Source organism: Ilyonectria robusta (assembly GCF_021365365.1).
Source record: "Ilyonectria robusta strain PMI_751 chromosome Unknown BGZ61scaffold_13, whole genome shotgun sequence".
Taxonomy (NCBI): Eukaryota; Fungi; Ascomycota; class Sordariomycetes; order Hypocreales; family Nectriaceae; genus Ilyonectria; species Ilyonectria robusta.
The window spans coordinates 774,129-787,827 of NW_025764447.1; the positions used below are offsets into that span (position 1 = coordinate 774,129).

The following is a 13,699-nucleotide window of genomic DNA, read 5'->3' on the forward strand; positions in this document are numbered from 1 at the left end:
CTCAGCAACCGCCTCCCAGGCCGAGACAGGTCCCTTCTACTATACCGTCATCCACTCGTTTTCGACATTGTCACGCTGCCTGATCTTGCACAGAGATTTGTTTCAACAGAACGAATAGTATTCGTTACTGATCCAAGTCGGTGCTGCCCCCATGTCGCCTTTGTCATCGTACCACAGCCCGCTAGCAATGTGCTTGTCTCGTTCAGATAAAACATGGTCGATCCCGCTCTTAGCTACCAAGTCTTGGACCAAGGGTGTAGGATCCCACAGCTTGACGTGATCAAGGCGCCATCGAGCCGCCTCGGCCTGGGCAGCCTGAATCACGGCCTTCAGGTAGCCCGCCTGGTGGCCAGAGTCAGTCGTCTCGGCCAGTGGTTTCCCTCTGCTCTCATCACCCTCGACAACCAGTCGTAGAATGTAGAGGACGTTTCTGGTAGATGGCCAGTCTGGATGTCCGTAGTAGCGATAGTACCAGATTGCCCAAACCTGACTTCCTAGGGGCCCCGCGATGGCTCCCTTCACTGTCGGTATTTTCCCAAAGATGTGTTGGGTAGTGAAGTCTTCCTTTCTGATGTGGAAGAGCATGTGTTCAAGAGTTGGGACGATTGTCAAACGCCTCTGCACCCGAGCCGGTGTAGCCATGGCCTTTCGAACAATCCCTTCGTCTCTTTCACAGAGACGAGCCAAATCGTCTTCCACGACCTCCTGGGCTGAGCTTGACGCCGGAGCCGGAATGGATGGGAAAACAAGCTGCGCGTTGTTGGGGTGAGGCAGCCATCCCAGCCTAGTGTAGTAAATCTTCCCAATGTCTGAGTAGAGGATAGATCCAACACATTTGCCTTGGTCCGGCTTCCATCTGTAGAGGGCCTTGGCCATCTCCCGCATGTGCCGTGCCGCATAGCCACGACGACGGTACTCCTCGGGGCAGAAGACACTAGCGATGCCGTGGACAATGTTATCGTCCGTATTGCCGTCGGCATCGCTCGTGATGGTGCGCTTGACAAAACTTTCGCAGGAGCATAGGATCGGTCGCTCATTTGGTGGCAGGTTCTTGTCGACGAGAATCCATATGGTCATGCCGCCTTCCTTGGCAAGTGGCACAGTTGTGAGATACTTGGATTCCTCAAGAAATACAGGAACGGTGAAAGAATCTTTCCACGAGGCCGCGACATTGGTCCAGATTTCGACACGTTCTTCCGGGGTTGGGTGAGCAAGCCCCAGGTCGGGAGAGTTGGAGTCTGGCAAGTCGGAGCCCATTGGAAGCAATATCCTGCTGAAGTTCAATGGCAACAGTAGTGATTGTGAATGTGCTGAAAAGTCAATATTGCTCGGTAATTTTGAGTGTGAGTATAAAATTTGAGACTGAGTTTCGGAAGGCTGGGCAACAGTTCCAACCCAGAAACGATACGTATTACATTGGCGAGAACCCATCTGCCTCGAATATTACAAAAGTGATAAACCTAATAGGCGACATTTTTCAGCTTCGTCGGAAGAGGTGCTTGAACGGATCGGTCCATCAGGTATCTGCATCCGTCATTAAGACGGCCCTGGAGAGTTCGACCGCTACCATCAACAACCTAGGGGATCGCTTATCACAGATATCTATCTCTAGCATTTCAGCAGTACGCCGGGCGCGATGGGTTCAGAGTGCATCGACTGTCACTAAACTTCATGGTCGGCTGAAGGACAGACCCTCATGCTTCGAACCTTTCTAGCCATCACCCATGCGTTGGCAGCCGTTTCCCGTTGTTTGCCAACTTAACTTTGTCAGGTATTTGGCTTAAATTGGTCTGCTTGGGATTTTGTAGGACGGCGATAATTACCTTCAGCGTGTGGGAGCAGGTACAGGAATCGTTGACAGCCGGCTCTGTCCTCCTGTCCATAATTCCCGATATTGAGAACTAGGAAACTCCTCAACCTCTTACCTGCATGATCTAGTACGATTTCATATTATTATACGGCTACATTTTATCCTTTTTGTGGCCTATTCTAAATTGCCAGTGAGTGAAATCTGGGAGTAGTTATTTTGGGATCGGTCTCGTCGGCTCTGCCATCGCCAGATTGCGGGGTTATGCATACAGTTGTCGGATAACCAGTTAGCTACTGCACCATAAAATGGGTTTGCTATAATATAGTATTATATTGGCTCTTATTTGACTAGGGTCCTCTTATCATAGTGATCTCACCAAGAGGGAGTGTTATCAGGTCGTATGTATCTCTGATTGTGCGTAGCAATCACCCAGTGACCCAGCATCATCTCCCATGGCTATCGCCGGTTGCCGTCGGAGCAGCCCGCCCAAACCCCTCATTCATCGTCCTTCTCTAAAGAGACATGATGAAGGAAGTGCGGGGTTTGCACTAATTGAAATATGCTACTTGTCACGATTTGAGAGCGACTCTAGTATTCGAAGCCCTCATTTTCCTTTCCTTACCTGAACTTTGTGTCTCTTTTCTTTCTTGAGCTACCTTGTTACACGCAATAGCCACCATCTACCCCACTGGCTCAGCGCTCACATCAAATGGCTTTCAAGTCAGAGGCAATCGTCGCCAGAGGTCCGTTCTCGGAGGGAAAATGGGCCATTGAACCCGTTACCCTCCGAGAGGTTCGCGCGGACGAGGTTCTGGTTGAGATGGTTGCGTCTGGCATCTGTCACACGGATTTGCACTGCGGCAACACGGCCGAAGACTTGGGTGTTCCGGGCGTCTACTATCCACGCGTGCTTGGACATGAAGGTGAGCAAGTCTGTCCCCAATAGAGACCTCGGGTTCGTTGGCCAAGATGCTAAAGAACGGGTACCATAGGCTCTGGGTATGTGGTTCAAGTCGGCACCGGCGTCACCAAAGTAAAGCCCGGCGACGCCGTTCTGCTCTCCTTCTCCTACTGCGGCAAATGCTACGTCTGCAAGACAGGCCCGCCATCCCATTGCATCAACTTCTTCGACATCAACTTCATGGGCGAGCCGGTGTTTTCCGACGGCATTGGTGGACGCTTCTTTGGCCAGTCAAGCCTTGCCCGCCACTCGATCGTGAGTGACAAATCAGTCGTCAACGTGAGTGGCCTGGGCCTGAGTAGAGACGATCTCAAGGTACTAGCCCCCTTCGGGTGCGGGTTTCAGACAGGCAGCGGAACCGTTGTCAACGTTGCAAAGGCTGGGGCGGACGACTGTGTCGCTATTGCTGGTATGGGGGGCGTAGGGCTTGCGGCAGTCATTGCGGCAAAGAACAGGAACTGTGAAGCCGTTATTGGTATCGACCGTGTTGAGTCGCGACTGGAACTGGCAAAATCGCTCGGAGCGACGCACGTCATCAACACGACAGGTCTTGACATGGCACAAGTGACGGAGAAGATCAAACAGGTAACAGGCGGGCTGGGAGCAACAGTCTGCATCGACACGAGCGCGCATCCACCTCTGGTGGCCGCTCAGATCGACGGAACTCGGTACATGGGCAAGATTATCCAAGTCGGCACCGGCATGCCGGATGCCAACCTGTCGATTCACATGCAGAGCTTTATGGTCAGCGCGAAGCAGTACTTTGGGGCGGTCCAGGGACACTCCAGAACTGAGGAGTACATTCCTCAGATGGTTCAGTGGTGGAGAGATGGGGCCTTTCCAGTCGAAAAGCTGGTCAAGGTTTTTGAGTATTCGAATTTTGGACAAGCGGTTGAGGCTATGGGGAAAGGTGAAGTCGTCAAGCCTATTATTGCGTGGTAAACAAGTTAAATCACAGCTACGTTTGAGGCGCTTGATAAGATGTGAAAGCGAAGACCATGTGCTGACAGAATTCGATAAATTGTCGAGAATGATATGTATGACATGGGGTGAAATGTCATAGGCTCGAACTGATCAAGCTGCAGATCGTGAGACAGCTAAGAATAATCAAACCCTGGTTGATCTAGCGATTAAGAGCTCGTCCATAGAATTGTACATCCCCCTCTCTATCTTTACTCCTCATAATGTCTCTCAAACTGCCCCATTCATCATCACGGGCCACGGCATTGACGGCATCAAAGCAGCCGGGCTGGCACCTTCGCGACGGCCTTTACATCTCATGGATACGTCGCTGTTGCATTTGACTATCTCTATTTTCGCGAAAGCGGGGGTGAACCACGCATCATGGTGGACATTTCGCAAGATCTTCAAGACTTCGGAGACGTGGTAGCCTGGGTCCGGCATCAAGCCAAGAGATTCGATGTCGATCGCATCGTGACTTGGGGCACAAGTTTCGGAGGTTGCGCGTCTGGTGCTGTCACCGAATCGGGCGGCAGCGACAGATTGATGTACGCACGTCTAGACCAACCGTTTCGCTGAAGTCGATTCGCGCCAGGAGCCGGATGTGTCTACAAATATAGGTATTTATTAATTGGTGCAGTCTACCATAAAGGACGTGCAACACCGCCAAACTTGCAGTGAAATTCAGCACATTACTTCCGCGTAATTACGGTCATTTCTCACATCATCCAACTTGCTTCCTGCTCATCGTGCCAATCAACGCATCATATATCTTTTTATTCCCAAACTTCGGCCGCACACCACACGTCAGAGACATTGGGACTCTTCTAACTTAGGTGTGTGCTGCGAATACGACGGCGGGAAATATCGCTAATAGCTCCGTTTAAATGGGGCTGGGCCGGAGAATCTTACTTCCAGGACAGCGTGTTTCGTACCTGCGACGCGGCGCGTCGGAGAACTGATTGAAAGGTATTATCGTACGATAATTTTGTTTCTTCCCGTCGACAAGAGAGACCTCTGTCCCCAGTCGCCGATCTGCACTGTTTTGTTCTTCTTGGAATAATTTCTCGATTTCTTGTGACTGATGTCAAGACGACGCGCGCGCCTCTTCCCGTCTGCGTATCTCCAATTGGCAACCTCAACTTAGACACTGTGATTGCTGTGCTGATGGTCGCAAACAGAGCCCCTGGCGATGGGCATCACGAAACCGCCATAATGCTGGATTCTAGGTCATCCTCTGGTCGCGAAACCGAACCCCAGCTGGACTGGGCTTCAGATACTCGGAAAAACCAGCGTCGAAATAGGAGGCAGCTAACCTGGTCATGTTTCCTGACACTTTGCTGTCTTTCCACCCTGGCCTTAGCTGGCCTATTCTTTTTTCGGCTATCTCGCGAACAGGCGCAACTACCTAGACCTGAACACCACGAAATAAACACTGGAGCATCAATCATCTCATCGATTGCTGCACCATCTCAGACACAATCTCATGAGGACGAAAACAAACCAGAGACTGCGCTGGTGTCATCTGACCAACTCGACCTGAAGACAGGGTTCATAATTTCAGAAAAACCGACAATACGAGACTATGTGTTTAATATTACTCGTGAGCTTGCTGCCCCGGATGGATTCCAAAAGTCAATGATCCTTGTCAATGGCCAGTCTCCGGGGCCACTCATTGAGGCTAACACGGGCGATGTCATCCGCGTTATCGTCAACAACAAGATGCCAGAAGCCAGCACTACCATCCATTGGCACGGTATTGACCAGAGAAACACGGTGTGGATGGACGGCGTCCACGGCGTAACGCAGTGCGGTATACCCCCCGGAGAAAGCTTTACGTATGAGTTCAACGTAACCGACCAACGAGGAACCTTTTGGTATCACTCCCATTCATCAGTTCAATACACCGACGGTCTTTATGGCCCAATTGTGAGATACTCCTATCCTTAACCCATATGGTTGTTAGTATGCTGTCGCTTTTCTGACCACGACGCAGATAATACACAGTCCTGATGAGAATATTTCTCTGATAGATGACGATAAGATAGTTATGGTCGGAGATCTGTTCCATGAGCAGGCAGAACAAGTACGCATACGCCACGCGTAAACTACATCAATACAGGACTGTTAACTCGGTAAAACCATCTAGCTCTCATCCGAATACCTGGGTGAATCGCCGTCCTGGAATCCCGGAAGGCCGGGTATGGAGCCGCCTCCAGACAACATTATCATGAATGGCCAGCATGTTTTCAATTGCTCGATATTACAGAACACGGGGTCCAGCTCTAGACATTCTATGTCCACAGATTGCACCGGTGGCTCACTATATGCGACGCGCATCAAAACTGGACACCAAGTCCGTTTCAGACTGATCAGTCACAGTACCTCCACACCACTCTATTTCACGATTGACAACCACACTTTAATGATCATTGAGATTGACGGCGTGGAAATAGAACCAATTCCGACAACCCGAGTGTTCTTAAACCCTGGACAGCGCTACTCGGTATTGGTCACAGCCAACCAAACTGTCGGGAATTACATGATGCGCACGGCTGCGGCCACGGGGTGTTTTCACCTCGCCCACGCACACGACGGCACCCCGGGACTTGCTAGCATCCAATATGAGGCCACGGGGATCTTGTCATATGATGACACAGAAATCAGTGCCAAGCTCATCGGCTCGTCCTGGGAGTTAGGGGACATGTCCAATCCCGCCTTCGGCAGTGAACCTTGGCAACGCGCTTGCAGAGATTTACCTTTTGATATCCCTCGTCCGATGGAGAAAAAGAAGGCGTACGACGTTGGTGAGAGAAATCACCATTACTTTTCGTTTCATCAAGAAATGGTTGAAGGCGTGTACCGCACTTACGTCAATAAGGTTCCCAACTCATCCCTCCATTTTGGTGGGTTTCTTACTGACTCCTAGCAGACAATATTTGCTCCTTTGCAAGATGACGCGACCATCTGGAAAGTTCTCCAACCTGGTATGGAGTCCAAAGACATTCATGCCAAGGGGATGGGATGGGACTTTGGACCAAACCAACAAGTCCTTGTCTCCCAAGATGCAGATAAAGCCGCACAGATTGTCATCAACTCCGAGACTATGATGATTCATCCATGGCACCTTCAGTGAGTTATCTACTATAAGCCTAGCCCGTAACGGTCTACTAACCCAGTGAAACTAGCGGTATGTTTTTAAATCAACCACCTTTCTTAATACGCTCATGGTGGTACTGATATAAAGCTGCAGGTCAAAACTTTCAGGTCGTTGGGTGGGGTGATGGTGTGTTTGGAGAACGCGACACGACTTGGAACTACGACAACCCAATGAGACGAGACACAATCACCATTCCAGGCTTCTCTCATGTTGTTATTCGAATCGTGGCGGATAACCCGGGAGTTTGGGCATTCCACTGCCACATATTATGGCATGCCGAAGGTTGTTATATTTCCTAGTACCTACCCCATTACTCTGGATACTAGCTCACAATTCAATCTCAGGCGGTATGTTTATATCAATCGCCAGTCGATTAGAAGAGCTAGAGACTATGTTAAGCTCACTAGAAGGTTCTACCAACGGTGTCGGCATCAAGCAGAAATTTTGTTCCGCTGTCAATAATAATCAGACGATGAGAGACGAGTCATTTGAATAAAGCGACCATAAATGGCTTAGATTTATCAAGTGAGAGTTTTGGAGTAAGGCCATGTATCAGAATAAAGTATCAAAAAGTCTTTGTACCTTTCTTTCCAATCCCATGTGCGGCAGACGGTCGAATATTCTCTTTATCGATGTCAGGATTATCAGGATAGAGCCTTAAGCTCCTGCATAATGCGATTGAGCATCAGGCCCAATTTCTTTCGAAGGTCTTCGGCCCCCTCCCCTACGAACCAAAAGTTTCCAGGGGACATTAAGATGCGTCACAGTGGACTGGGCATACTGATATTTGTTGCGAATTAGACGAAATAATCCCCGTTTCGTCGATGGCGGACGGCGGAAAGACTACCGCAGGGCGCAGGGCGCAGGGCGCATGTGGAATCATCGTAATTATCAACCAGAGACGGAAGCATTTCGAAAGCCTCACATACATCGATACCGCCTTACTAAATACAAGTTCGGTTTGTCGGTGGGTGTATGGTGTTAGGTACCATAAGAGGAAGCTTGTGCGGCCAGATGAGAGACTGTTTAATTTGACTGGGGACCAGCCAGAGTCAGATCGACATGATACAAAGGTGGACAGCCAATAAAATGAATAACGTCTCTATGGCTTTCTATTTGTTCAACTTCATTTACTGGTACGTGTCATTGTTGCCTGTTTGCATGACATATCGCCAACCCCGCCTCCGCTGGTGCCTAATAGGTGCACATTGATCAAAACCTCTTTCAGACCTCCGTCGACGCAGCGAATTCTCCCTCACCTCGGATTTCAACGCCTTTGATCAACTTACTCTTCTAATTCGATCCAGAATGGCGTCTGTGTCGTCACGAATCCCACATATCCACCTGCTCTGCGTTGCAGACGAGTTCATCGTTGCATTTAAGAAAGCAGCTGCGGAGCATGGCGTGTATTCGCTGACATCAGTGGAAATTCACGACTGTGCACTCTCTACACTGCCGGCATCTGTCCAGTTCGATACCATTGTCTCACCGGCAAATTCTTATGGGAGACTTGACGGCGGATTCGACGACGCTATATCCCGGGCCTTCTCACCACGAGACGACTACCTAGCTCTCACCCGCGCGGCACAGACAGAGTTGTATGAGGAATGGCGTGGATTTGCACCTCCAGGAACATGCACGCTTCTACGAATACCTGAGAGCTTCCGCGACCGATCGAGGAACATTTGGGGAGCCAAGCATCTTGCGCTTTGTCCAACAATGCGCGTGCCCATGAATGTAACGTGGGATAGAGAGATCGTCTACGACACTATCTGGAGCTTGCTTTGTGCCATCGACAAGCACAATAGACTTGCGCAGGTTAATTCGCCAGATGAGAAGATATCGAGTATTCTCATGACCCCTATGGCTACGGGTACTGGATTTGTCAGTGCTGATCGGTGGGCTCACCAGACAGTTTTGGCCATCAAACACTTCATAGAGGCATTGGATGACCCCGCCAAATGGAGCGGCTTGACTTGGCACGATATATTTGACACCGCAAATGAGGTAGAGAAAACATGGTCGCCTTGATGAACTGGAATGCATGGCTTTGGGTGGTTTGAGAAGCTTGAAAGATGCACCTTGTCAAATTATACAGATATGCTTCGCAATGCAGACTTCATTGATGAAACTACTTTTGACGAAATTGTAATCATTTCACTCGGAGAGATAAGTAGTTGCAGCACATCTATGGAAGCAATCTGGAGTAGAAAGAATTGAGAGATATGATTCTATAAAGTAGTCTATGCCGAAGGAAGTAAAAAGAAAGATAATGCGATGCTATGCTGATACAAAAGGAATGTGGAACTGAAGTCTAATAAAAACGCCCGACCCAATGATCCATGCCCCAATCTCAGAAGACGGCCTAGGTCTTGTCTCACTTGTCTTCATGGTACTTGCCATCGTTGAACGGAGTGCCCTCACCCTCGTACTTGCCAGGGTGCCACGAACCGTCATCCTCCCTCTTGTCACCATGGTATTTACCATCGTCGAAAGGAGTGCCCTCACCCTCGTACTTGCCGGGGTGCCACGAGCCATCATCCTCCCTCTTAGCCTTGTCTCCGTGGTACTTGCCATCATCGAAGGGAGTGCCCTCACCCTCGTACTTCCCGGGGTGCCACGAACCGTCATCCTCCCTCTTGTCGCCATGGTATTTACCATCGTCGAAAGGGGTACCCTCACCCTCATACTTTCCAGGGTGCCACGAACCATCATCCTCTCTCTTGGCCTTGCCTCCATGGTACTTCCCGTCGTCGAAAGGGGTACCCTCGCCCTCGTACTTCCCGGGGTGCCAGCTTCCATCGTCTTCCCTCTTCACCTTGCCACCGTGGTACTTTCCGTCATCGAAAGGAGTTCCCTCGCCCTCGTATTTGCCAGGGCGCCAGGAACCGTCATCCTCTCGCTTGACCTTGCCGCCATGGTACTTTCCGTCGTCGAAAGGAGTTCCCTCGCCCTCGTACTTGCCAGGACGCCAGCTTCCATCATCGGCTCTCTTAGCCTTGCCGCCGTGGTACTTTCCGTCATCGAACGGGGTGCCCTCGCCTTCATACTTCCCGGGGTGCCAGCTTCCATCATCGGCTCGCTTAGCCTTGCCGCCCCGGTACTTTCCATCATTGAAAGGAGTGCCCTCACCCTCGTACTTTCCGGGATGCCATGAGCCGTCGTCCTCTCGCTTTGCCTTGTGGTCGTTTGTGCTAGGGTGCCACTTTCCATCGTCGAAGGGAGTGCCCTCACCCTCATATTTGCCTGGAGCCCAAGAGCCATCGTCGTTGGGCTTGGCTGTGGGAAGCGCCAAAGCTGTCACAGCAAAGGCGAGGAGAGTCAAGGAGTAACGCATTTTGAAGGTTTTGATGGATGACTAGGAAAGGTCGAATTTGATGGTGCGGATTGTTGAATGAGCTGAGTACTTTGGTTGAATGGTTTGATTGTATTGAAGTTGTTGTTAGGTGAGAATGATGATGAGGGGTAGAAGATGCTGTTGATGATAATGATAGAAACGAGAATTAAGAAGGCGCACCTTGGTATCCTATATACTTCCAAGTCGTCACCAAAAGATAATGTGCTCACGAGAATAACCAGCTGTTAGAACTGCACTTCATGAGCCTTGGAAGCATGGCGCAGCTTGTAGCTCCAAATCCTTTTTCGGTGTCTATTTCGATGGCACTGTGAAGTAATTCTTACCATGCCGCTTAGCTTAGGTGCTGCATTTAGCAGAAGGTCGCCGAACGGACTCGTATGCAGCTATTGGTGCTATTTTCAGGGCTGCCAAGCAAGCCGCAGCAAGCTGGACTCCTCCAAACGGAGAAGCCAATGAGCCACGCCTACAATCCTCCAGCTCAATTAGCAAGGCGTCCAGTAGGTCAGCACTAGCTCTTTGGGCATATTTTTATGTCGTGGTGGCTGAGCTCGGATTACATCCCGATCCCCTGTTAAAATCTCACCATGGTGCCGCATTGGGGCTAGGGTCGGCGATGCCAGAGCCCTCTCTCACAGAAATCACAGCCAGCATCGTGGCAATTGAGTGCTTAGCCACAATATTTGCTATAAGCTTAGATATGAGGTAAGACAGGTCGGCGATGGAGGCGGTTTTCTGACTGTACTGGGAGAAATAATAGCATAATTTGCTCGTATTGAACATATCATGATGCTCGCCGAGGCAATCCAGAGCACGCCATTCGGCGATTGATCAAAGACTTGCTCTCCAGCAAGGTTTCGGCGCGCTCTCGGCGTCACTGTGGGATAAATCTTGGAGGCCTACTTTCGCGGCAGTGTTGGACCAAAATAAAGGAGAAAAGGGTTCTAGGGGGTATGTGTGCTCTCTTTCCCACGAGGAAGTTCGGGCCCATCAGGTCTTCAATAGTTTCATGGGCACCCCAACTTCACTTCAGACTTTTTCCACATTTAAAACTTTGCTCTTGCCTCGGACGGGCTACAGCTAACTCACCCAAGCAGGCAGAAAGACCTTACAATTTAGGACTGCAATTTGCTGAGCTGAGTAACTACAAGTAACGTTTGCATTTTCTCATGGGGATGAAGAGGGTCATAGAGTAAGTAAAAGCTGTGGACTGGATATAGGCAACACTAGAAGAAGGCTTTCCTGATCTTAGACACAGGTAAACCTTTCACGATACTGAGTCTTCCAATTTCCGTGGGGTTGAAACGATGTCAATGTGTCTCTTTATGTAACCCCACCGTTCATTAGTGTGGGAAAAATCACTTTCGTTTCCGTGAGCGCAGGTAAGAAGCCACGTCTCAATAATCTCTGCAGTGCTAGCCATATAGGGGATCTAACGGGGGATGGATGTACTGGCCATCATTTAGATCGACTCCGGAGCGAAATACAAGTTAAATTAAGTATCTTGATGCTCCGGTAGCCGCTAGGAGTCCACCGGCAGCCTACTTTGCCCTGTGCCAATAAAACATGGGCGATGATTAGGATGGCCGTTGAACCGTATGGCCGCGCCCCTTGACGTCGGCAGTTGGTCAGCTTTTAGCCCAACACGAAAATATGAGCAAAATACATTTCAGTTCGAGGAGTTAGGCAAAGCTATTCGCATTCAACCGTTTCTCTAGCGTTACTCCTTCCATGGCATCATGTAGCTGCTAAGGAATACTCCACGACTCCTGGGCCTACCTCGTAGCCGGGTATTGGGCTGATTTGGAATGGTGGTCGATGTCCCCATGCCGCACTAGGAGGACCACTGCGGCAATATTAAGCGGAGGCCTACGATCGCATAAATTGCCCCTTGTAATAATGTTACAGGTCAGAGTGGTTTTGGTGTCCAATCTAGTCCAAAAGCTCATTCCAGACCTCCCACACATGGTCTGACAAGCACGAGATACGCCACAATTTCAAATAGCCTAATCTTAAGCATAGACCAGATTGAGTGGCATATTACCCCCGCTTTAGATCGTCGTCTTACAAGCGAGTTGTGCGTGCGCTTCGCGACGTAACGCAGCGAGTGCGACTGAAGTTTCCCGATGGCTGTAGGGTAGATTGGGACAATTAATCATATCTTGCGCGACAGCTTTAGCGACCGCTTACTGCGATTGCTGGGAGGAGAATATAGATCCATGCCGCGGATCGTCCTTTATGTATGCGTTAGAGCCTCATCATACCCATAGTCGAGGAAATCGTCCATACCCTGTCCAATTTCGCACGAGGCTAAGGGCGATCTTGCGAGATCCCAAGTACAACATACCCTGCCCCATATGGCTTCGAGTACAACAAAAGAAATTTCTGTGATTTTATTGGCCGATGATACCCAAATTTGAGACGTATTTTTGTCAATCTCTTTCGTGAACTGCCGTGCCATCCCATTTCTCCTGTCAAGGTGTTCCAAAAATGCAAAATGCTGGTGGTACTGATGTGGAGAGATGTGGAGAAATCTGGGGACCGGTTCACTGTGGCTGCAACGAGCAATTCTTCAAATTCACTGGCGAGGCAAAGCGTTTAATACTTCCAATTCCAGTCATTAATCCCAGTCATCAATCCCAGCATCTCCTTCAACTCCCCGGACGACGACCGAAACTGGGACTCGCGGTGTGTATTAGCCGGCATCACGACCAACTGCCATTCGGAGTTGCAGCTTATTGGCCAGCGAGTGGCCTTTTAACCGAAGCTCGGCAGCCACATTTCGGAACGATTGTCTATTGGCTAGATTCTTCAACTCCAAAACTGAGCGGAATCCGGAACCACCGTCCATTGGTTGGACTTAAAGTGTGGCCCGGTGATGAGGGGACAGCTCTCCAATTGCCTTGACGTCATGGGAGTACACCCGGGATCGCGAGTTTTCGGTTCTGATGCTCTAGATCTCTGGCCGATCTGTGATGGTTCTAGAGCGGGTTTGGCTGTCGCTTGGGCCATGAGGTGTGCCGGTTTTAGTAGCTGACTTGCTCGAAGGGCTTCAATCTTTGCGTCAAACGCAGACTCGTCATTCACCTGTCCAGTATATAGCGGGCATGTCTCCAATCGATACTGGATGCTTGAGGCGATTTATTGTAGCAATTAAGTCGGCATTTTTTTGCTCAAGGAAGTTCGTAAGTGGTAGCTGTATTAAGTCAATTAGAGGGACCGGAATGACATTCTGTTGATAGTTCATGCAAAGAAGCGCCAAGGTCTCGTGCGTCAACCACTCCAAGTCAAAGGCAAGCTCTCAAACCGCATGTATGGAAATGCGTCAAGGTACGGTTGTCCATTATTAGATCTGCACTGTGGAGCGTTCCCTTGTGTTGGCCGACTTGACAAAATGTCTTCCCGTTTGGATCAGCCGTGGCCGCAGGGGTGGTGCTTAAACGTGCCTCTCTC

General features: G+C 49.9%; 6 protein-coding genes across 6 annotated transcripts; 4 read left to right on the plus strand and 2 right to left on the minus strand.

Moving 5' to 3' along the window:
- Nucleotides 1-102: 102 nt before the first annotated feature.
- Nucleotides 103-1,257, minus strand: BGZ61DRAFT_355684 (uncharacterized protein; the record flags this gene model as incomplete). Its single annotated transcript, XM_046240728.1, has 1 exon — nucleotides 103-1,257. One exon carries the CDS (start codon nucleotides 1,255-1,257, stop codon nucleotides 103-105), a length of 1,155 nt encoding a protein of 384 aa, XP_046102841.1.
- Nucleotides 1,258-2,519: 1,262 nt separating this feature from the next.
- Nucleotides 2,520-3,713, plus strand: BGZ61DRAFT_533990 (zinc-binding dehydrogenase; the record flags this gene model as incomplete). Its single annotated transcript, XM_046254081.1, has 2 exons — nucleotides 2,520-2,733; nucleotides 2,803-3,713. 2 exons carry the CDS (start codon nucleotides 2,520-2,522, stop codon nucleotides 3,711-3,713), a joined length of 1,125 nt encoding a protein of 374 aa, XP_046102842.1.
- A 994-nt stretch (nucleotides 3,714-4,707) lies between these two features.
- BGZ61DRAFT_52682 (multicopper oxidase-domain-containing protein) lies at nucleotides 4,708-7,065 on the plus strand. Its single transcript, XM_046253020.1, has 5 exons — nucleotides 4,708-5,660; nucleotides 5,728-5,817; nucleotides 5,881-6,612; nucleotides 6,664-6,863; nucleotides 6,920-7,065. The coding sequence occupies exons 1-5, from the start codon at nucleotides 4,899-4,901 to the stop codon at nucleotides 6,969-6,971; spliced, it is 1,836 nt and encodes a 611-aa protein (XP_046102843.1). The 5' UTR covers nucleotides 4,708-4,898; the 3' UTR covers nucleotides 6,972-7,065.
- Nucleotides 7,066-8,110: 1,045 nt separating this feature from the next.
- BGZ61DRAFT_454499 (uncharacterized protein) lies at nucleotides 8,111-9,098 on the plus strand. The gene has a single exon (XM_046246236.1). It carries the CDS (start codon nucleotides 8,200-8,202, stop codon nucleotides 8,920-8,922), a length of 723 nt encoding a protein of 240 aa, XP_046102844.1. The 5' UTR covers nucleotides 8,111-8,199; the 3' UTR covers nucleotides 8,923-9,098.
- BGZ61DRAFT_423038 (uncharacterized protein) lies at nucleotides 8,715-9,098 on the plus strand (the record flags this gene model as incomplete). Its single annotated transcript, XM_046243547.1, has 2 exons — nucleotides 8,715-8,737; nucleotides 8,803-9,098. A coding segment is annotated over exon 2 (165 nt), but the record flags the coding sequence as incomplete, so codon positions are not given.
- A 170-nt stretch (nucleotides 9,099-9,268) lies between these two features.
- BGZ61DRAFT_423039 (uncharacterized protein) lies at nucleotides 9,269-10,364 on the minus strand (the record flags this gene model as incomplete). The annotated part of the gene is made up of 3 exons (XM_046243548.1): nucleotides 9,996-10,364; nucleotides 9,800-9,956; nucleotides 9,269-9,634 (listed from the first exon to the last, which is right to left on the minus strand). Exons 1-3 carry the CDS (start codon nucleotides 10,226-10,228, stop codon nucleotides 9,269-9,271), a joined length of 756 nt encoding a protein of 251 aa, XP_046102846.1. The 5' UTR covers nucleotides 10,229-10,364.
- Between the last annotated feature and the right edge of the window lie 3,335 nt (nucleotides 10,365-13,699).